Raw genomic sequence first — 22,336 nt, forward strand, 5'->3', positions numbered from 1 at the left:
TTTCACAAACATTAACTCAAAATGGATCATAGATCTAAGTGTAAAATGCAAAACTATAAAATGAGAACTCAGAAGAAAACATAGTAGGAAGTCTAGGCGAGCTTGGGTTTGGCAATGAGTTTTTTTTTTTTTTTTTGCGGTACGTGGGCCTCTCACTGTTGTGGCCTCCCCCTTTGTGGAGCACAGGCTCCGGATGCACAGGCTCAGCGGCCATGGCTCACGGGCCCACTGCACCACCAGGGAAGCCCTGGCAATGAGTTTTTGATACAACACCAAAAGCATGATCCATGATAGAAAAAAAAAAAAATCTAATGTGTTGGACTTCATTGACATTAAAAATTTCTGCTCTGAGAAAGACACTGTCAAGAGAATGGAAAGCCAAATCAAAGACTGGGAGAAAATATCTGTGAATCACATTACCTGAATAAAGACTTGTATCTAAAATATACAAAGAATTCTTAAAATTCAGCAGTAAGAAATAACCAATTGGGGCTTCCCTGGTGGCACAGTGGTTGAGAATCCACCTGCCAGTTCAGGGAACACGGGTTCGATCCCTGCTCCGGGAGGATCCCACATGCCGTGGAGCAGCTAGACCCGTGCGCCACAACTACTGAGCCTGTGCCCTGGAGCCTGTGAGCCTCAACTACTGAGCCCACGTGCTGCAAATGCTGAAGCCCACGCGCCTGGAGCCGGTGCTCTGAAGCTAAGAGAAGCCACCACAATGAGAAGCCCGCACACTGCAATGAAGAGTGGCCCCCGCTTGCCGCAGTTAGAGAAAGCCCACGCACAGCAACGAAGACCCAACATAGCCAAAATAAAAAAAATAATAAAAAAAAGAAATAACCAATTTAAAAAAATGAACAAAGATCTGAACAGGCACTCACCAAAGATGAGATGGTTGATAAATGTATGAAAAGATGTTCAGCATCATATGTCATTCAGCAATTGAAAATTAAAACGATACCACTAAACACTTATTAGAATGGCTAAAACCCAGAAAATTGATGATACCAAACGCCAACAAGGATGTGGATCAAAGGAACACATTCACTGTTGGTGGGACTGCAGTCATTTTGGAAGACAGTCTGGCAGTTTCTTACAAAGCTAAACCTAGTCTTACCATACCAACCAGCAATTGCACTCCTAGGTATCTGCCCAGTGGAGATGAAAACATATATTCACACAAAAACCTATACGTGAGTACTGATAGCAGTTTTATACATCATCTATATATAATTGCCAAAAAATGAAAGCAACCACGATGTCCTTCAATGGGGGAATGCTTAAACTGTGGTACATACAAACTATGTGCATCCATACAATGGGATAAGATCTGTTAATAATAAGAAATAAGCTATCAAACCATGAAAATGCATGGAAGAACCTTAAATGGATATTACTAAGTAAAAGACACCCATTTGAAAAGGCTAGGTACAGTATGTTTCCAATTATATGACATTCTAGGAAAGGCAAAACTGTAGAGACAGTAAAAAGATCAGTGGTTTTCAGCTATTCAGGGAGGACGGAGGGAGGGATAAACTGCTGAAGCAAGAGGCATGCATGTTCAGGAGGTGAACTTACTGTGCCTGATACCAGACCCTCCTGCTGCCTCGGAAGCAGGAAGCTTGGCCCTAAGTGAATACTCACTCGCTGCCACTTCCTTTCTTATTTTTTGGGGGTTTTGATTCTTTTATTTATTCACTGCCTTTTCAAGGGAGAAGCTGAGAATGGCAAACTTGATGAGCCCTTATTCTATAGTTCCTGCTGGAGCTGTATGTGTGGCTGAAAGGCCTTATGAGATGTGGGTAACACAGCTACTGAGGGACAATCCCTGGTGGCATCAGGGCCCAGATCATGCATCAAGACTTTGCCCTCTAGCAGCCTGATTCAAGGGGTAGCCTCTGCACTTCTCAAAGAAGGGTCTGCACTCCCCGAGAGCTAGGAATTGACAGTGATAAGGGCCATGGAGACCTGCAAGGTGAACATCCTTCCTCAGTGAACAGAAGGAATTCCTAGCTATGATGACCTGTGGTTTCACTAAGGTGGAGATTGTGTTTTATTCTGGCTATTCAGACCTCACTCCATTTCCAAAACTGAGATTTCAGTACTTGCTTAAGCCTATGAAACATCGGTCACTCCCTCTTGACCAATGCCCCACAGCCCGCCCTCTTTGGGGAACTCCTGTTAGGTGCACGAAGACCCTACCCTCTGCCCTCCAGACACTCCTCCTTGGGCTCCACCTCTTCACCTCTGCAGCACCCAGGCCATTTCCTCAGATCAAATGCGCTCCTCAGCTGGGCCTCCTCTGCTGTCAAATATGCCCACTGAGGTTTTTTCTTTTGGACGCGTGGCTTGCAGGATCTCAGTTCCCCGACCAGGGGTTGAAACCTGGGCCCCTGGCAATGAAAGCACTGAGTCCTAGCCACTGGACCGCCAGGGAATTCCCTCTGCTGACTCTTCAATTGCAATGATTATTTTTTCTTTTCCAAAAGTATTTTTGGGTTCATTTCCAAATCTATCTGGTCTTTTTGATGGTGTATTATTTCTTACTGAGCTATAATTCACGTACCGTAAAAGTCACCATTTGAAAGTATAGAATTCACTAGTTTTTAGTATATTCATAAGGCCATCAATCATCACCACTAAGCCTTGAGCCTTTTCATAATCCCCCAAAGAAACTTTGTATCCATCAGCACTCACCCCATCCTGCCCCGGCAACCACTAATCTACTTTCTGTCTCCATGGATTTGCCTATTCTAGAATTAAATATAAATGGATGTGGTCCTTTGTGACTGGCTTCTTTCACTTAGCATAACGTTGTCAAGGTTTTTCCCTGTTGTGGCATGTATAAGCATTCCATTCCTTTTTATTGCCAAATAATATTATTGATATATTGTATGGATGTACCACATTTTAAAAATCCATTCATCAATTGACGGACATTTGGGATATTTCCACTTTTTGGCTATTATGAATAATACGGATATGAACTTTATTGGGTCTTCATTGTGGCATGTGGATCTTTCATTGCAGCATGCAGGCTTCTCTCTAGTTGTGGTGTGCAGGCTCAGTATTTGCGGCAAATGAGCTCTCTAGTTGTGGCGCTCAGGCTTAGTTGCCCCACAGCATGTGGGATCTTAGTTGCCCGACAAGGGATCAAACCCATGTCCCCTGCATTGGAAGGTGGATTCTTAACCACTGGACCACCAGGTAAGTCCCCTGATGTGAACTTTTGTGTACAACTTTTTACATGAATACGTTTTCAATTCTCTTGGGTATCTACCTAGGTGTGGGATTGCTGGCTCAGACAGTAACTATTTTAACCATTTATGGATACGCCAGATTGTCCTCTAAACCAGCTGAACCATTTTACAATCCCACCAGAATCTATGAGGGTCCTGATTTCTCCCCATCCTCACCAACATTTCCTATTATCTGACTTTCGGATCACGGATCCTAGTGGGTGCGAAGTGGTAGTTCACTGTAGTTTTGGTTTGCATTTCTCTGATGACTAATGATGTTGAATGTCTTTTTATGTGCTTATGGTTGTTTGTGTATCTTCTTTGGAGAAATGTCTATTTAAATCCTTTGTCCATTTAAAAACTGGGTTATTACTCTTTTTACTGTTGAGCTATAAGAGCTCTTCACTCAGATGTGATTTGCAAATATTTTCTCCCATTTAGTAGGTTGTCCTTTCATTCTGCTGACAGTGCTCTTTGAAGCACAAAAGTTTTAAGTTTTGATGATGCCCAATTTTTCTATTTTTTCTTTAGTTGCTTGTGTTTTAGGTGTCACATCTAAGAAATAGTTTTCTAATCCAAGGTCACATCTATGTTTTCTTCTAAGAGTTTTACAGTTTAACTCTTACGTTTAGTTCTTCAATCCATTTTGAGTTAATTTTTATACATGGGATAGTATATGAATCTTTCCTCACGTTTTATCTTTCTTGTCTTTGACCATCTTACACATGTTTATTTTACAGCCACCATCTGACAATCTACCATCAGAGGTACAGAGGTCTACACCTTCTGCTCCTGGTGTCTCCTGACATGCGTGGATGATCAGGGTTTCTTCACGGGCTTTGTTCCTTTGGATTCTGAGTCATCTCAGGCAGTGTTTCTTTAGTGGGAACACAGTACCCCCTGGGGTCAGGATGGATTTATATTTGCTTTGCCAAGTGCCTCTGGGGTGTTAATTAGACTAGAATCTTCTTTTGTGTCCAGTTCTTGGCTTGGTGATTTCCAGATGACAGAGGTAGTGTTAAAGTGACCTCCAATCCACTTGAGGGCAGGCCAGTGGCGACACAGCCTCAGGGGAAGACTTTTCCTAACTCAGAGGGCAGGCTGAGACATTCCAGGCTCTGGCCATGTTCCTATGCTGTCAGTCAGGTTTCTTCTAGTCCCCCTCTCACTGGAGGTACACTTTTTTTAGCAGCTTGACTTCATGCTAGTGTCTTAATTCCAATCCCTACGTGGCTCAGGCCTAAGGCCCTGTCTCAAATCTGTGTGGCCATTAATACTCAAGGTCCTTGTTCACCAGGCCAGTAACCTCCTGGCCTAACACCCACTGCTCTGGTTGTTTTGTTCACTCTTAGATTTTGGCTCCTAGGGGCTTCACTTACTTTCTTGTGAACTAGTCACATACTTTAGGGACACATGTTACGTTTCATCCAGCATTTCAGAATGTTTAGCAGCAGGGAGGTTTCAGATCCTCTATATTGCTGGGCAGAAAAATTGCTGGGTAAAAAGATCACATGAAACACCCGTATAAAACAGACGTGACCACACTGCAGACCCCATGCCATAGTCACCGCTGACCTGAAGGGACAGTCATCCCATGCTGGCTTCTGAGGCCTATTCTCCAAGGATGAATCCCACTCAGACAAGCAGTTTTGAGAACGTGGGTGAAGCCCCGGGGACAGTACAGTGTGGCTTTAGCTCCAAGACACCGTCCATGGCAAGGACAGGTCTCATCCCAGATGCTTCCTCCACTGGGCACCTTCTGGCCATGTGGCTCCTGCAGGAGTCTCTGGCCCACGTCCCTGATGTGGCTAATGGTAACGCTGAGCCCAATCACCTGGCAGTGGGTCACAGCTCCAGGTTGGCACTCAAGGCCCTGGCCTGTGTGGAGGAAGGTGGCCCGGCCCCCCCTCAGACTCTCCCAGCCTTCGACTTGCTGGACCAGGCAGTGAGCTCCGTGCCACAGCAGGCTCGGCAGGAGGCCCTCCCAGGAGGCAGAGAAACTGTGTCAATAGCAGAGGCTGAAACACTCAGTGTGGCTCCTCAGGAGGACTCCTGCCGCCCCATGACTGCTGCCTGTACTCAGGAAGGTGCAGAGGACATGCTGCAGGGGCTCAGAAGCCCGTTGGACCTCACAGAAGCCTCCCCTCCATCACTTTAATCTCAGCTCCCGACCTCCTGGTCAGTGTCTGAGCAGAAAGCCAGGACCAGAGCCTTCCACCCTCTGACCATCTCAGCACAGCCTCTGCACCCACCAGCCCTCGTGCCTCTGCCCTTTGGTCCCCCACCCCCACCCCATGGCTCTGTGAAGCAGCCACACCTTTCTCCTCAAGAGTGGTGGCTCCTGAATACAAAGGGACAGGAGTCTGCACCCTCACAGGAAGGCGGACGTAGCACGGCTGGCCCAAGTCTGTACCCTCCCCATCTCTGGGGCCCCACACAGCCACCACCTACCTTTCCATAGCTGTCGGGGTCAAACCGGCCAAGGCAGGAGCCCCCGGCGTGGCTTTGGAGCGCTCCGTGAATCGGGAGTCGAACGCTTTCATAGGTTCGATCTTGGACGGGGTTGTGAGGATGGAGGGGGATGGTGCAGCGGGAGCAGAGGCCGCATTCACGCTGGGGGTGGGGTGGAGACGGAAGGCCACATCAGCACAACCCACTGAGGATCCGGGAGTCCGGGATTTGTGGGGCTTGGAGCCAAGTGAATGGGGCACAAATATCAAACTTCCATAAATAATTTCAAGACGTAATCGACTATTGCCAACTTTCTTTAATACTCTCACATATTAAAGTTCTGGGAGTTTGGCTTTCTGAGAAGACTGTGAGCAAATGCACTCACACCCGTACCACTTTAGTGTTCTCAGAGCTTCTGGGGGTAGCACGAGGCCTCAACAGCAGTTCCTACAACCCCCTTTTCCTCACCATAGAGCTCTGTCTCCACAACCTGAATACAGCAGCTCCACCCAACCCACTCTGACCACCAGCTCTGACCACAGTCTCACAGGGACAATCACACACCCTTTATGCTCTCCTCCAAGTGCTCCCTGTGTCTCTGACTCCACAGAGAAAAGGGAGCTCAGGCTGGAGCTTACCAGCTCCGTTGTCCCAGCACATCCCACACGCTGGGTCAAAGCCATGGGGACTCCTCTGCCCACATCCGGGCTAACTTCCCTCCCCGCCGCTGGACCCCAGGCCAGATGCCCGCAGGCACCTGTATGATCCTCCCCTCCTCTCCGGGGACCTGCACGGCCAACTGTTGAACATTTTGCAAACCTGGCATCCTGTCCTTCCCCAGACACCCTTCCTCCCAATGCTCTGCTTCCTGACTGGTCTTGCTGCTCCATACCCTTCTCTTCCCTCAAGGGAGAGGGGACAATCAAAGCCTGGCACATGCCTCCACAGCCATGACACCAGAGGCAGGAGCTGCGATAATGCACGGCCCTGTCCCTGGTGACAGAGGGTCACGTTGACAGTGTCAGTTGTGTGCTAGTGCGGCAGCTAAACTTGGGCCCCACTGTTGGTCGTTTCCTAAGGTGCAAGTACCAGCGCCTGTGTGTCCACTCCAGGGAGAAGCCAGCCTTCCTCCCCTCGCCCACCACTCTTCAGGCTCCGGGCCTCTGCTCTCGCTGTTGCCCCTACTCCCCAGCCCCGTCCCCTGGCTCAGCCTAAATGAGAAGCCTTCCTGAGACCTGCCTGCCAAGGCCCTCAGAGGGCCAGTCCCGCACCCCTGTGGCCACCTCTTCCCCTACCAGCCTAGATCCTCCCCGGAGATGAGGACCCACCAATCAACCCCTGCAGACGTCGGGCCTGGCACAGCTTGTCACTCAGAGCAGGCGCTGGGCAAATGGCTCCTGGCTCTTAGTCATGCTCCTCTGGTCCTTTCAGACGTCTAGTTTGGTTTCCAGGTGATGGCCAGTGAAGACATGGGCTCCCCGAGCAAATGTATTCTGAGTGTGAGGGGAGTCTGTGCCGTGGCACATGAGCAGGCCAGCCGAAGGTGGGCTGGCCCCGTGGCAGATGACGCGTCACGGGCCAGTTGCCACCCTTAGTATTCCCATCCTGGGACTGCATCTTCCCCCAGGACATGAAGTCCTCAGGGCCCTAATCATCAGACTCTCCTGATCAAGGCTCCCTTCTGAGCAGGCCCTCATCTGAAACCAAGCACGTGTCTCTTTTCTTTACTGAAGAGGCCACGAAGTGTCCCTGGAACTGTCCAGACCGCACTTGCCCAGGTACAGGACCAAGCTTGGCACCTACTCACCTGTCCTTACTGACAGAATCGCCCGCAGGCCTGGTGCCGGTCGCTGCCACAGGATCTGTGGAAGGCTTCGAGGTGCCGAAGGGGACGGAGGTACTGGAGTCCAGCGGCAGCAGCTGTGGGCTGCTGTGAGAGGTGAGCATGGTGCCCGCCAGGGAACCCGAGAGCGGGATGCTGTTGAAGAAGGCCGTGGAGAAGTCCCTGTTGTCGAGAAGGAGAAAAGTCAGCCTTGGACGTGGAGCACCACGTTGAGTACTTACACATCCTAAGCAAATTTTTTTCTGGGTCCAATGGCAATGTATTTTCATGGCAGAATTTTTATGTAAGTTACAGAAAAGTAAAAAGGAAATTAAAATCACTTCATACACTACATTTAATTAGATCTAAGATGAACTGGTACTTTATATACCACTAAGAAAGAAAAAAACTGCGACCGATTGTAACTGTCAGGTGTCACTGATAAGATGCACCCTGATCTCAAGAGGTGTTATCATGTGCAAATGTGTCTTGGGGCTGGGGAAACACAGCGCACAGAGTGGGCCTCTCTTTCATTATGGGCAGCGTGGACGTGCCATGGTTTACCCAACCAGCCTCTCGTGAGGAACAGCTGGACGGTTTCCTGGTGTTTCTGTAACACACACTGCTGTGTGCCGGCTGAAGACCCTGGGTATCATGGCTCAGCCATGCACAGGCTCTGAGGCCTTGGGCACCTCAGCCACCATGTCTGCAAAAGAGATGACAGGACCCTCCCCACAAGGCTGCTCTCTGGACTAATGTACTTCCTGTAGTGCATGACACGGGGCACACACAGAGACGCCTGCTGTTATAACTGCTATCCCACTTGTTTCATACGTTACGTGGGATAAATTCCTAGAAGGAACTGCAGCAGCAAATGGAATGTTCATCGACGATTTTGGATAAATAGTTCTCAAGGGCCCTGCTTTGAGGTTCACCTCACAAGCCGTGCATGGGTGCCTATTTCCCTAAACCCTCATCAATGGTTTTATCAACTTTTTTTTTTTTTGCAGTACGTGGGCCTCTCACTATTGTGGCCTCTCCCGTTGCGGAGCACAGGCTCCGGACGCACAGGATCAGCGGCCATGGCTCACGGGCCTAGCTGCTCCGTGGTATCTTCCCGGACTGGGGCACGAACCCGTGTCCCCTGCATCAGCAGGTGGACTCTCAATCACTGAGCCACCAGGGAAGCCCTTTATCAACTTCTTGATACCTGATAATCTGAGAGATGAAAAATGGTATCTTACTACAATTTTAATTTGCTATTATTTTGATGCAAGGTTGAAATATTTTCATCTAGAAACACCTGATTTCTTTCTTGGGAGCTGTTTGGTCATATCTGTCATCCATTGTTCTATTTGGTTACTGGTGTTTATTATTGATTGTAAGACCTATTTACATATTCAAAAATTCCTATATGGACAGGAAATATTTTCCCCAGGATGTTGTGTTTTGACTATTTATCATGTAATTTTCCTTGCAAAAACATATTATTTTCATGTGGTCTAACTTTTGTGTAATTTGTAGAAGACTTTTTTTACCTCTGAGGTTATGAAAGTATTCTTCTATGGAATATTCTAAAATTTTAAATAATAAAAAAGTTAAACATTAAAAAAAATCTCTGAGATGTTCAGAATGTTCTCTGAAAAATTTCTGAGCTGTGCAAAATTTTAATGCGTGAGATAGGGCTCCAAATGATTTTTTAAATTTATTTTATTGAAGTATAGTTGATTTACAATGTTGTGTTAATTTCTGCTGTACAGCAAGGTGATTCAGTTATATACATATACACACACACACATTCTTTTCCATTACGGTTTATCATAGGATCCTGAATACAGTTCCCTGTGCCATACAGTAGGACCTTGTTGTTTATTCATCCTATATATAATAGTTTGCATCTGCTAATCCCAAACTCCCAATCCATCCCTCCCCCACCACCTCCCCGCTGGCAACCACAAGTCCGCTCTCTATGTCTGTGAGTCTATTTCTGTTTTGTAGATAGGTTCATTTGTGTCATATTTTAGATTCCACATATAAGTGATATCATATGGTATTTGTCTTCCTCTTTCTGACTTACTTTTACTTAGTATGACCATCGCTAGGTCCATCCATGTAGCTGCTAATGACATTATTTCATTCTTTTTTATGGCTGAGTAGTATTCCATTGTATATAAACCACATCCTCTTTATCCATTCATCTGTCGATGGACATTTAGGTTGTTTCCATGTCTCAGCTATTGTGAATACTGTGCTATGAACATTGGGGTGTGTGTATCTTTTTGAATTATTGCTTTCTCCAGATATATGCCCAGGAATGGGACTGGTGGATCACATGGCAACTCTACTTTAGTTTTTTGAAGAACCTCCATACTATTCTCCATAGTGGCTGCACCAATTTACATTCCCATCAGCAGTGTAGGAGGGTTCACTTTTCTCCCTTTCCAGCATTTGTTACTTGTAGACTTTTTTTTTTTTTTTTTGTGATACGCAGGCCTCTCACTGTTGTGGCCTCTCCCGTTGCGGAGCACAGGCTCCGGTCACGCAGGCTCAGCGGCCATGGCTCACGGGCCCAGCCGCTCCGCGGCACGTGGGATCTTCCCGGACCGGGGTACGAACCCGTGTCCCCTGCATCGGCAGGCGGACTCTCAACCACTGCGCCACCAGGGAAGCCCACTTGTAGACTTTTTAATCATGGCCATTCTGACCAGTGCGAGGTGGTACTTCACTGTAGTTTTGATTCGCATTTCTCTAATAATTAGTGGTGTTGAGCATCCTTTCATGTCTCTGTTGGCCATCTGTATGTTTTCTTTGGAGAAATGTCTGTTTAGGTCTTCTGCCCATTTTTTTTTTTTTTTTTTTTTTTTTTTCTTTTTGCGGTACGCGGGCCTCTCACTGTTGTGGCCTCTCCCGTTGCGGAGCACAGGCTCCGGACGCGCAGGCCCAGCGGCCATGGCTCACGGGCCCAGCCGCTCCGCAGCATATGGGATCCTCCCAGACCGGGGCACGAACCCGTATCCCCTGCATCGGCAGGCGGACTCTCAACCACTGCGCCACCAGGGAGGCCCCTGCCCATTTTTTGATTGGGTTTTTTTTTTTATTATTGAGTTGTATAAGCTGTTTCTGTATTTTGGAAATTAAGCCCTTGTTGGTCGCATCATTTGCAAATATTTTCTCCCAGTTTGTAGGCTGTCTTTTCATTTTGCTCATGATTTCCTTTGCTGTACAAAAGCTTGTAAGTTTGATTAGGCTCCGCTTATTTATTTTTGTTTTTATTTCTTTTTTAAAATAAATTTATTTTTAATTTTTGGCTGTGTTGGGTGTTCGTTGCTGTGCACGGGCTTTCTCTAGTTCCAGTGAGCGGGGGTTGCTCTTCGTTGTGGTGTGTGGGCTTCTCTTGTTGCGGAGCATGGGTTCTAGGCGCGCAGGCTTCAGTAGTGGGCCCAGTAGTTGTGGCTTGCAGGCTCTAGAGCTCAGGCTCAGTAGTTGTGGCACATGGATTTAGTTGCTCCGCGGCATGTGGGATTTTCCCAGGCCAGGGCTCAAACCCGTGTCCCTTGCATTGGCAGGCAGATTCTTAACCACTGTGCCAGCAGGGAAGCCCTTGTTTTTATTTCTATTGCCTTGGGAGACTGACTGAAGAAAACATAGGTACGATTTAGCTCAGAGAATGTTTGCCTATGTTCTCTTCTAGTAGTTTATGTTTTATATTTAAGTCTTTAAGCCATTTTGAGTTATTTTATTTTTTTTTGCGGTACATGGGCCTATCACTGTTGTGGCCTCTCCCGTTGCGGAGCACAGGCTCTAGACGTGCAGGCTCAGCGGCCATGGATCACAGACCCAGCCGCTCCGTGGCATGTGGGATCTTCCCGGACCAGGGCACAAACCTGTGTCCCCTGCATCAGCAGGCGGACTCTCAACCGCTGCACCACCAGGGAAGCCCTTGAGTTATTTTTGTATATGGTGTGAGGCAGTGTTCTAATTTCATTGATTTACATGTGGCTGTGTAGCTTTCTCAACACCACTTGCTGAAGAAACTGTCTTTCTCCATTGCATATTCTTGTAGGGCTCCAATTTTATTTCTAGAGAGTATCACTTCCTCACTTCATTTACTGAATTAGGTAATGATTCATCACAGATGCAAAATATTACCTTTAAAGTTCTCATAAATATTTGAGTCTGAGTTTTCTATTGTATTCCACTGTTCTATTCATGTGTCAGCACCTCACTATTTTAATTATTATAGCTTGTAAGATTTAATTTCTAGTGGGGCTAGTCTTTCCTGATTAATCTTTTCCAGAAATATTTTAGCTACTCCTATGTACTTTTTCACAGAACTTCAGAATCAGTTTGTCTGATGCTGAAAACTCCTGTGGTTATTTGTATTGGCTCATGTTACATTTATAGGCTGAGGGAGATTTGTCATCTCATCTTTATGATATCGAGACATCCTATCTAATAAATGGTATGCATTTCTAGTAATTTCTGTGAATTTTCTTTTAGGTATCTCAGTAGAGTTTAAAATTTTTTCTTCATAAAGATCTCCATTTCTTGTTACATTCTAGGTATTACATTTGTGAAAGTGATTTCTTCCTTTGCATCTTCTAAAGGTAACTGGTGCTACTTGATCTTGCTATGTTGCACCCAATCATCTCATCGTCTTCTTTTACTGTCTATGGTGGTTTTTCCAGTTGATTCTCTTGCAGATTATACCATCTTTGACTAATGACACATTTACCACCTCCTTTCTAATTTCTTCTTTCTCTTAACTAACCATAGGAGCTGGGATCTCTAGAACAATGTTAAATTACAGTCACAGGTGTAGACATGTGTTCAGTTTTTAAATTTAACTTGAAATAAGATAGTTTAACAAGTTTAACAAACATCTATCTGTTCCCATTTAACTGAGTTTTAAATAACAATGATGTTGGGTTTAATAAAAATGCCTCTTAAGCATCTACAGAGATGATCATATAATTTATTTATTTTGATCTATTGACATGTAGGAGTAAATTAAGTTTCCCCAAATCATTTGAAGCATCTCGCTTTCCTGAAATAAATTTTACTTGTTTATAGTGTATTAGCCTTTTAACACATTGTAACATGCTGTTTGTTATGATTTTATTTAGGATTTTGCATTGACATTTGGAAATAAGATTGATCAGAAATTTATTATATCTTTGTCACATTTTGATTATGAAATTTCAATATTGTGTTCATTAAAAAAAAAGATTTTGCAAGCTTTCCTTCTTTTTCAAAGCACTAGAATATTTTCAATAGTATTAGAATGACCTGTCTTTAAAAGTTCGTTAGAATTTTCCTCTCAAGCCATCTTAGTCTGGTGGCCTTTGATAGGTTAACTCTTTGACAGTGTCCTCTATTTCTTCTATAATAATTCATCTGTACAGATTTTCTTCAATTTTGGTAACTTTGGTTTTCCCCAAAATAATTCACTTTCCAATTTATTTGCAGAGTTCAGCAAAGATGTCTTTCACCCTTTTGATTTATTCTTCATCTGTGATTATTTCCCATTTATGTCTATTTTAAATATTTGCAACTTTTCTTTTCTTTCTTGATTAGATAAGCTAATAATTACCTCTTCCATTGCTACTTGTTTTGACATGGGAATCAAGAGGAAAAAAAGAATCAAGTTCTGGTGCCAGAAATATGTGCCCCGTGGCAGAAAGCTGGCTCAAGGCCAGGCAGGAAGTCATCTACCACCTCTGCCTCCTCACCAGGTGAGGCCTGGAAGGATCCACAGAACAAAAGTGCCACCACCACTTCTACCACCTCTACAAGCCTCATTCCCATCAGCTCTGAAATGTTCAAGCACTGTCACATACTTGGTTTCACTTGGTTCTAATAAAGGTGGGCAGGTGACATTCTCTGCATAGGTTCATAATGGGAAAAAGGTTTGATCAAGGGAAAACCACTCTATGGCAGGAGTCTGGAAGTTGGTTCTGGCTCTACCTGGTCAGGTCACTGCCCTCCAGGGCCTCGGCACTTGCACACCTGACATGAGGAGGCCATCAGCACATCACATGACTGAAGGTCTCCGCAGACTTCAAGGGAAGATATGGAACAGCTCATGGAGGAACTAGTGGGAAATGCAGAGGACTACTGTGTGTGGTGCCCTGAGTAGACGGGCTGAAAAGAGTGAGTCATCTTGATGTTCGGCCTATTCCTCTCACATGGGGCCTTATCACCCTTTGAATCAATATACCTCACTTTGGGGAGAATGACCAATACAAAAGCAAGCCTGACGACAGATGCCAAGACAAGGACAAATCCAGCTGAATCCACTGTCCTTCTCTGCTCTGTCAGGGAAATCTATCCCCCACCCAGCAAGTCCACTTCTGGGAAGTGTCCTGAGGGAACAGTCACAGGTGTGCTCAGAGATTCATTTACAATCACAAAACACTGTACAAACTACACGTCCACAGTTAAGGGGCTAGTTAAGTAAATCATGGTGCGTTCACAGGCAGGGCACCTGGACCGTCAGCAAACCAATGCTTCAGAGGACTAGTTATTAAAATGGATGCAAGGTCAAGATACAGGAACAAACAGGAGATACGGACACGAAAATGTTAACAGTCATCGTATCTTTGTGCTTTTACTGTTTTCCACAATGTGTACATATTCCTTTCTTAATCAGAAAGAGGAGGCTATAAAAGTGGAAAGAGAAACAGAAAAAAAATCAGTCTGACTTTTCTCTCCCTGGTATCTTCAACAAAGCAGGGCCAGCCTCCCTGCCCGCCTGCACTACCATCAGGTGTGCACAGGGCTCTGCAGTAGCGCAAGGCTTTGAGGCTGCTGGGAAGCTGGAATCAACTCACTTCCAGACTCTGTGGGTGAGGCTGGCCCAAGAGCCTGTGAAGTCCTGGTTATGATAGTGCTACCTGGCGAAAGGAGAGAGGAAGACCTCCCAGAGAAGGCCACAGAAAGCTCGGTGAGTGAACGAGTACCCGGTGTCCAGCTGTGCTATGCAGAGAGGTGTGATTCTCCTCCGACCATCTGCTGTCCGAGTCTCAACTTGTTTCTTTAAAAGATTCTGGCAAAGTAGAGAGACATAAAGGAATGGAAACATTTCTGAATCTCCGAATACCAACAAGTAAGACTTCTAATGAAATGTATTCTAACTCCCCTGTGGCCTTTCAGATACAACTAAGCTAAGCCACTCATCAAAGAATAAGCGTTTTTATCAGGGTGTGTGCTCGACCTCCTGCACAGTAAGGCAGCAAGGACAGACGCTCCCAGGTGAACCAGCTCCAACATCTTCCTTTCTATCTCCAATTCCCACCTGGCCAGGTCCCCAGAGCAGCGAGCACATGCCCAGCTGGCCACACGCACCCAGCAGCCATGGGGCTCAACAAGGGAGCTAACAGATGAGACCCCTGTCTCTAAGCCACAATTTCAAACTTTCTTTCAATGAAGGCTCACAACCCAGGGTTTGTCACACACTGTGTCTGAACCACCTGGGGAGTGTGACACCCTGCACGAGCTCCCGGAGAGGGTTTTAGCTCCCAACATCTGTCCTGTTCCCTTCCCATCTCCACCCCGACCCCCCAGGGAAACATGGGCTTCCAGAGGAAGAAGGGGGAGTCAACAGACGTCTCTTGAGGGCAGAGCCTGAAACCCACTGTTCTCAGTATCTAGAATCTCCTAGAAAGGCTAGAGGTGAGGTATGAAGTTCCCCCAAAGGATGCCCTCCTCTGGATCTCCTTGGGGCGGGGCCTTTGATAAGGTGCCCTGGGCCCCGCTGCTGCCGCACGCAGATAAGGGCAATAAGGCCGAGTGCCCCACTGCTGGCTCCCAGCTCCCTGCCCATGTCTGTGCACTGTCTAGACGGCCTCTGGCCCTCCTGGCCTTGTGCCGCCCCTGGGCACGTGCCTGTGTCCTCAGTGCCACTGGGCCCAGCCCTCACCTTCCTGATGTCCTCTAGACTCTCCCCGTTGACGACGCCAGCAACCGAGGTAGTGGAGCCTGTCTCTCTGGCCGCAGAGCCCTTCTGGTCCAGCTGCTGCTGCTGCTGCCTCCGCTGGTACTTGAGCATCTCGGGGTTCTCGATGACGGCGGTGGAGAGCTGGGTCTCGGTCATGATGGCCAAACTCTTGCCGTAGGTGGACTGATGGATGCGGCTCTAGAGAAGGCAGAGAGAGGGAAGTGCAACAAACTGGCCGGGACACTGCCCACCAGTGGGCGAGCTGTGTGCTGGCCCCCGGCTCAGAGCGAAAGACCCCTGGGCAGGGTCCCGGAGCCCTGGATGCTGGCTCTCTGAAACCTCCCACCCTGTTTGCCTTTTTAGATGACTCAGGAGAGGCCTTGTACCCTCCCTCGATGTTTACAGCCTTCAGGGATGAAAGTAGATGCGTAACCCTCAGGAAAACACCTACAGCAGGTCTGGTGCAGAACAAACAGCAACAAACATTTGCTGAACTGAAATTATGACATTCAAATTGCTAATGTAAGGCTATTAAATCACTCCAAGGACCCCAAACACTTCTTGGGAATCAGACACTGAAACCCAGAGCTGCTTTCACTGCTCCAGCTGTAGCCATCAGCCCTACGTGGCTGGAGGTCGCCATGGGGCCGCTAACAGAGCCCCTAAGAGCAAGGAAAGGCTGGCACGCAGGCCTAGGGGAACCCTTCTCTGCCTGCATTGCCCCCAACACATCCTGACCCTTCCAAGCAGGGCCAGCCCCACCTTCCCCGGTCTCAGCAGCCCTGTGCCACAAGCCAGGCTGTGTGAGGGCAGGGACGGTGGCCCCAGCACACTGGAGTGGCCAGTGTGACAAGGAGCAGACTTGCACATGGTGTGCTAACGACCAAAGCAGAGGTCAGTAGGACACCTGCCTCGCAGGAAGGATGCTGGGCGGGCAGCCTTGGGGCCCACTCTGCAGGACCTGGAGTGCCTGCCTGTGGCCAAAACTCCCTCCCTGGCACCCCTGGAATCTCGAGGCAGGATTCGGAGTTCGGCCCTACTGTTCCTCAATTGCAGGGGCCCTGCCTGCATCCAAGACGGGTTACAACTCTCTAAGGAGAGGGGAGGTCACCTGACGACAGTGACCAGTGGAGGGAAGAGCTGGGGCTGCGGACACACTTGTCCCCCCACCGACAAGCGACCGTGGGTGCCAGGCCAGTCCACTGTGGTGAGTGAGGCCGACTCTGAAGCCCGAGGGGTAACATTGTAGTGGGGGTCCCCATAGAAGCCTAAGAGGGGTCTCCCAGCAGCAATGGCACCCTGAGGGGAGAGCTGCCGCCTGCCCTGGGCTCTCGGAGCCTCTTGCCCCCACGTACTGGTGTGGGCCCACTTGCGGGAAGGCAGGCTCCTAGTCTGAGGCAGGGAAAGCAGTGCCTGTCACCAAGTCCCCGAGGACGAGCACTGGCCACCCTGTCCTGGGCAGAGCATGGTGGAGAGGAGGCCTGGCCCCAAGGCTGCAGATGGGCTCATGCTTCCACTCTCAGACCTCAGGGTCACATGCTATTCTCCTCAGTGAAACAGGACCAGCCCTGCCTGGAGGGGTTTTGTGTATTTAAGTGAAGAAACATGGCCCTGGTTCTGGCACACAGTAAGTGCTAGGAAAGGACTGCTATCACTGTTGTAACTGCTGACCTGAGGCCAGTATGTTAGCGAAGGACAATGGGGGAAGGGACGTGAGCAGCCCTGGCAGCCACTCCCACTCTCCCAGCGTGAACACCTCCCAGGGTGGCTATCAGCTCAAGAGGAGATGCCCAGGTTTACTCGATTCTATTTTCCGCAAGATGTTACGGAAAAACCCAAAGGAATTTTTTTGCCAACCCAATAGAATGGATTTCTGACATGAATAGAGGTTCATTTTAAATTAAATCTCTCTTGTAGAGAAGACAAGGATTATAATCTACAAGAGGCAAAGGATCAGGAATGCTTTAGGAAACAATGTGTCTGTGTAGGTCACAGGAGGAGGTCCCTCAGAGCCGCCACGGCCGTGCTCCTACCTTCTCCTCCTCGCTCAGGGGGTCTCCGAGCTCGTCCTGGGAGAAATCCAGGAACGCCACAGAGCCGTCCATGGAGCACACCAGGATGCCCAGCCCGTTCAGAGTCCTGGAAAAGATGGCCATCAGCAGCCAGGCGCAAGCCCCGCGGTGCTCGCCCGCCACGGAGTGGCCCGGGGAAGGCAGAGCCTGGGGAGAGGCCCCCACGTGCTCATGGGGAGGCGGAGGTGGGGGCGACAGTCCCATTCTACAGAGCTCTGGGCCCTTTAGTTCTCAGCACATGTACAGAGTATCTCTCACCCTGTGCTTTGTAAGAGTTTCATGTTCATTTATCTCATTTTTGAAAGCATTAAAAAACAAACAATTGCGAGGGAGTGCACATCTAAATGAGGTCGCTGAGAAGCATGAAACGGCTTTTACAGCCGCACTACTCCGATTCACGAAGTGACAGAACCAAGTGCAACCAGGATCATGCACTCTCCTTCCCAGACGAACACCAGTCTGTCTGAGCAGGGGTTTCCAGTAGCGCCAGGAGCACAGCACCCTGGGGTCTGTCCTGGCTGCGACACCTGGGATCATGGCTGCCCAACCCTAATCACACCCAGGAGGCCTTGAGCTCCAACATGTGGCTCCTCCTTTCCTAGACCATGCCTCAAACCGAGAATCCATCTTACCAGGAAATGTCCATGATGGATTTGTCAAACAGCTCATGGATGACAACCAAAGGCCGTTTTAGACACGTGAGCTGGAAGGAAAGGGTGGCAGAGGTTAATGAATGAATGAGGCCCTCTGTGTCCACTCTGCTCAGCTGCCGCCACCAGACCCAGGAGGCTTGGTCTGAGCTGGGCTGACACGTAGGGCGTCTTCAGCTCTACTCAGACGGCCACCACCGAGACTCCACCGAGACTCTGGAACCCACGCCTGTCAAAGACACGTGTGCCAGCATGGGGTCTGCCCCTTCGGGCCTGGCAGGGCAGACAGCTGTATACACATAAGACCAGCCATGGAGGAGGGGGTTCTAGAAGGCCTACCCAACAGGGATGGGATGCCAAGGCCTGGGCAGGGAATGCAGCAGCAAAGGCAGGTCCCAGGACAGGAAAACAGCCTCAGAGAGATCCTAGCACCCCTTCTCAAGGCTCACGTTCGGGTGCATACACATATCCAAGGCTCCATGTGACCAGCGCCACGCACCACACAGGTTCATGTTGCCCTGACCCAGGCCCCAGGGTAGCCACTATTAACACTCTTCCTCTCTTCTGTCTTGGACAAATATTTTATTCTTTAAAGTTAGGCACACGGTTGCCTGCTTTTTCATTTAATGCAGAATGAGTGTGTCATCAACATCCTATGAAAACCTGTGTCTGGGGACCGTACCCGCCACCTTTCCCATGCGCATGTGGGTCATCTGGTCCCCTCACGTGGCCGAGCACTTGTCCACACTCCCACAGCAGCAGCAGGCATAGCTCTCACACACAGGGCCTGCCTGTCCTGCCCACTGGTCCTGGGCCCCTGGGTGGCGGGCTGGGGTGGGAACACACCTTGAGGGCAGGAGGCGCTAAGGCAGCCCTAGTCCTGAGGATGGGACTGGAATCTGAGCACCTGGAACCCATGAGAACTTTGCCCCATCCTAGTTCCACTCCCCAAAGAGAACCAGCCTGGCCTTCCTTCCACAGACATGCCTACAGACCCCCCAGAAACCTGGGACCTCTGTCAACACCTGACCTGTCAGTGACGTTTTGGTCTAAGTACCAGGGATGGAGCCCAGGCCCAGGGGAGCCCGGGAAGAATGCACGTGGACCACCTAGGACGCACCAGGTCCAGGGTCTGGAATGGGGTCACAGGATTGCTCTGCGAGAAGCAACTGTCCTAAATGCAGCCAAAGGATAACCTCCAAATCTACAACTTCAAATCCATTCTGCTTATGGGGAAATCAATGATAAGGAATAAACTATTGGGTTTTTTTTTTTTTTTTTTTTTTTTTTTGCGGTACGCGGGCCTCTCACTGTTGTGGCCTCTCCTGTTGCGGAGCACAGGCTCCAGATGCGCAGGCTCAGCAGCCACGGCTCACGGGCCCAGCCGCTCCACGGTATGTGGGATCTTCCTGGGCCGGGGCACGAACCCGTGTCCGCTGCATCAGCAGGCGGACTCTCAACCACTGCGCCACCAGGGAAGCCCCGGAATAAACTATTGTTAACGCAACACACACAAAGCTCAACCACTTTATGCCAAGTGAAAAGAACACAAGATGCAAAAAAGTAAACACTGCACGACTCCATTCATATAAAGTCCAGAAACAGGCAAAGCTCATCTACATGACAGACATCCTTAGTGCTGCTGCCCTGGCTGAGGGGGGGCTGGGGGCAGGGTCCTGACAGGGAAGGGGCAGGGAGCGTTCCGGGGCAATAGTTACACGGAAGTAAACACGTCTGACAACAGATGCACTGAGCTGTGTACTTCAGGTAGATCCACTATGGAGGTTCTATATCTACACAAAGTTCTTTCAAAGGAAAGCCAACACAATATGCCAACTGCGGCCCTGACTACTGAAGGTGTGATCTGGGTCTGGACACAAGAGCTACTCTGGCTGGGTGGCAGGGTGGCCTCTCCTGGCCAGGCCCTGGTTCAGGGCAGAAACACTCACTGACCACCACCAGAAGTGGGGGGTCTCTCCTCTTTCAGGCAACCCCTCCCCGCGGAGCAGCGAGCTCACAGTAGGGCTCACCCAGACAGAGAGCGAGCGGTCCTTGCTGCCGACAGCACAGCAGCAGTACGGGCAACTGGGCTTCGCAGAGCTCCCATTCTTCTGCTTCTTCTTGAAGATTTTTGGGTTGAATTTCTAAAACCAAGTAACAAGGGTTAATTAGTAATTAATCAAGCATCAAGCATGCAGCCTAGGCCAAATATGAGACATACCAGGATCCCAGCCCAGCAGGTGTCCCCCAGCCCCGGGCACCGGCACGCATCATTGCGCCTTCACAGCTACCCAGCAGGCCTTGTGCCAAGGATGACACGTGTCCTAATCAACGTCTGGTTCTGGTGACATTCATCACGTTAAATAAAATATTAACTTCATATTCATCACGTCCATTTGCCAATAAAGCACATGGGTATGTATTCTATTTTGTATAACTAGTTTAAAAATATTGAAACATTAAGTATTTAAAATGAACCAAGAACCTAACAACGTGTGCTGAATTTCAGAGGCCACCATCTCAGTCCAACACATGACCCAGGACTGGGGAGCACAGCACTGCCCAGGTTCCGGGGGTCCCACTTAGGGCAGCGCTGATGGCCGGCCAACCTGAGGCCAAGGGGACTCACCACGACAGTCACAGCTTTCCGGTGCCCGACAAAGTCCATGTTGGTCTTCCAGCCCTCCCGTTCGATGATCTGGGCGGTGGGGCCGGAGTTGTTCATGGCGTGGGCAGACACCAGGTAGTGCCCATCAGGGGACCAGCTGAGCCGCAACACGTGGGTCGTCCCTCCACACTGCAAGAAACGTCTGTGCTTGAAAAGAGCCCAAGGCCAACTCTGTGACCAAAATTGGCCCCAGGAATCAAACTGAGCTCTGATGTACAAATGCACGATGGTGGAGCATGCCCAAGCTGCCGGCTACATGGCCAGCTTGACTCCAGTCTCTCCGGGTGAGCTGATAGCGGGGCCGTCAGGAGACCGGTAGGGGCGCCATTCTACCCTCCCCCACTGCACGGCAGCACAGGCTGAGGGGACGGCTGGACAGCCACCTCTTTCCACTGTCAACCCTGTCTGGGCCAAATTTATCTGACCACAGACACTTTCTCCTACCCAGCACCGGGGAACCACACAGGAGGTTTGCAGACCACGTGTTGCTGCGGAGAAAGAGCACTGCTGACCCTCGGAAGCCTGGTCACAAGTCTCTCTCTGCACTGCAGCCAGTGACCACCAGGCCCCACCTGCTCTCTGGAGCCTGTCTCCTCGCCCAAAGCCTGGTGACGCCACCAGCCAAGGAGAAGAGGTTTGTAAAGTCCACAGAAACCATAAATGGCACAACAGAAAGGCACTGTTCCCCTGACCCAGGCAGAGGCAGGGCACCCCTTCACACCATGCCTCCTGCAAAGTGAGATGACATTGGCTAAAAGCCAGCCCCTGAAGGTCAAGGTCAGTCCAGGGCAGCCCGAAAGGCTTAGGGGTTAAGATCCAGGCTGCGCAGCCCTTGGGGAAGGCAGGACAAGGCAGGGCCCGAGCGCAGCATGGGGACACACCTGCCTCCACTGCCAGCCAGGTCCAAGCCAAGGCAGGACAGCCCCCCCAGAGCCTGAAGAGTGCTGCCAGCTCCTAAACATTCCTGTCCTGCCCACCCCCCCACCCCCCCACCGCAGCCGCCCCAGGAGCCCAGTGGCTCTCCACAAGGCCTGCAGCCCATGTCCTCTCACACTAGGTGGCTGCCAAGGAGGGCAGAACTAATGAGGTAAGGACCAGGCTCATGGATCCGGTTCAGGAACTTCTGTGGGTTGGGGGACAGCTGAACATGTGATACCCACTTTTCTCCACAGCCAGCCCTGATCAGTGGGCAGGCGTCTATTCTTCCTGCAGAACTTCGTACTCAGGTCCCTTCCTCCAAGAAGCCCTCTCTGACGTGACCACCACCTACCCCCGCCCATTTCTGCCCACTCTGGATAACTCCATCTCAATCCACGTTCATTTCCTGTACTCAGGACAGCCGTACACACAGGAGGCACTCAAGAAATGTCCACTGAATAATGGCGACCTTGAGCTCTGGTCCCACATGAAATCAGACTCAAATGAGGGAAGAGATGGTAAAATACTACACAAGCCAGTGCAGTCCAAGCTCCAGATGTTTTGCAAACTGGAT

The 22,336-nt window shown here is 49.3% G+C and overlaps 1 protein-coding gene across 3 annotated transcripts in view; it reads right to left on the reverse strand.

The window, feature by feature from the left end:
* The window catches only part of HIRA (histone cell cycle regulator), a 76,676-nt gene that overhangs the window by 27,456 nt on the left and 26,884 nt on the right, over positions 1 to 22,336 (reverse strand). For all 3 annotated transcript variants that reach the window (XM_081251761.1, XM_081251762.1, XM_081251763.1), the window contains 8 exons: positions 20,806 to 20,973; positions 20,207 to 20,320; positions 18,159 to 18,229; positions 17,488 to 17,593; positions 15,437 to 15,652; positions 14,478 to 14,563; positions 7,501 to 7,698; positions 5,694 to 5,855 (listed from right to left, as the gene is read on the reverse strand). In XM_081251761.1, the coding sequence (XP_081107887.1) occupies positions 5,694 to 5,855; positions 7,501 to 7,698; positions 14,478 to 14,563; positions 15,437 to 15,652; positions 17,488 to 17,593; positions 18,159 to 18,229; positions 20,207 to 20,320; positions 20,806 to 20,973 (1,121 nt within the window). The remainder of the gene's footprint in view (positions 1 to 5,693; positions 5,856 to 7,500; positions 7,699 to 14,477; positions 14,564 to 15,436; positions 15,653 to 17,487; positions 17,594 to 18,158; positions 18,230 to 20,206; positions 20,321 to 20,805; positions 20,974 to 22,336) is intronic.

Source organism: Mesoplodon bidens (genome assembly GCF_964165515.1).
Source record: "Mesoplodon bidens genome assembly, chromosome: 13".
Classification (NCBI taxonomy): domain Eukaryota; kingdom Metazoa; phylum Chordata; class Mammalia; order Artiodactyla; family Ziphiidae; genus Mesoplodon; species Mesoplodon bidens.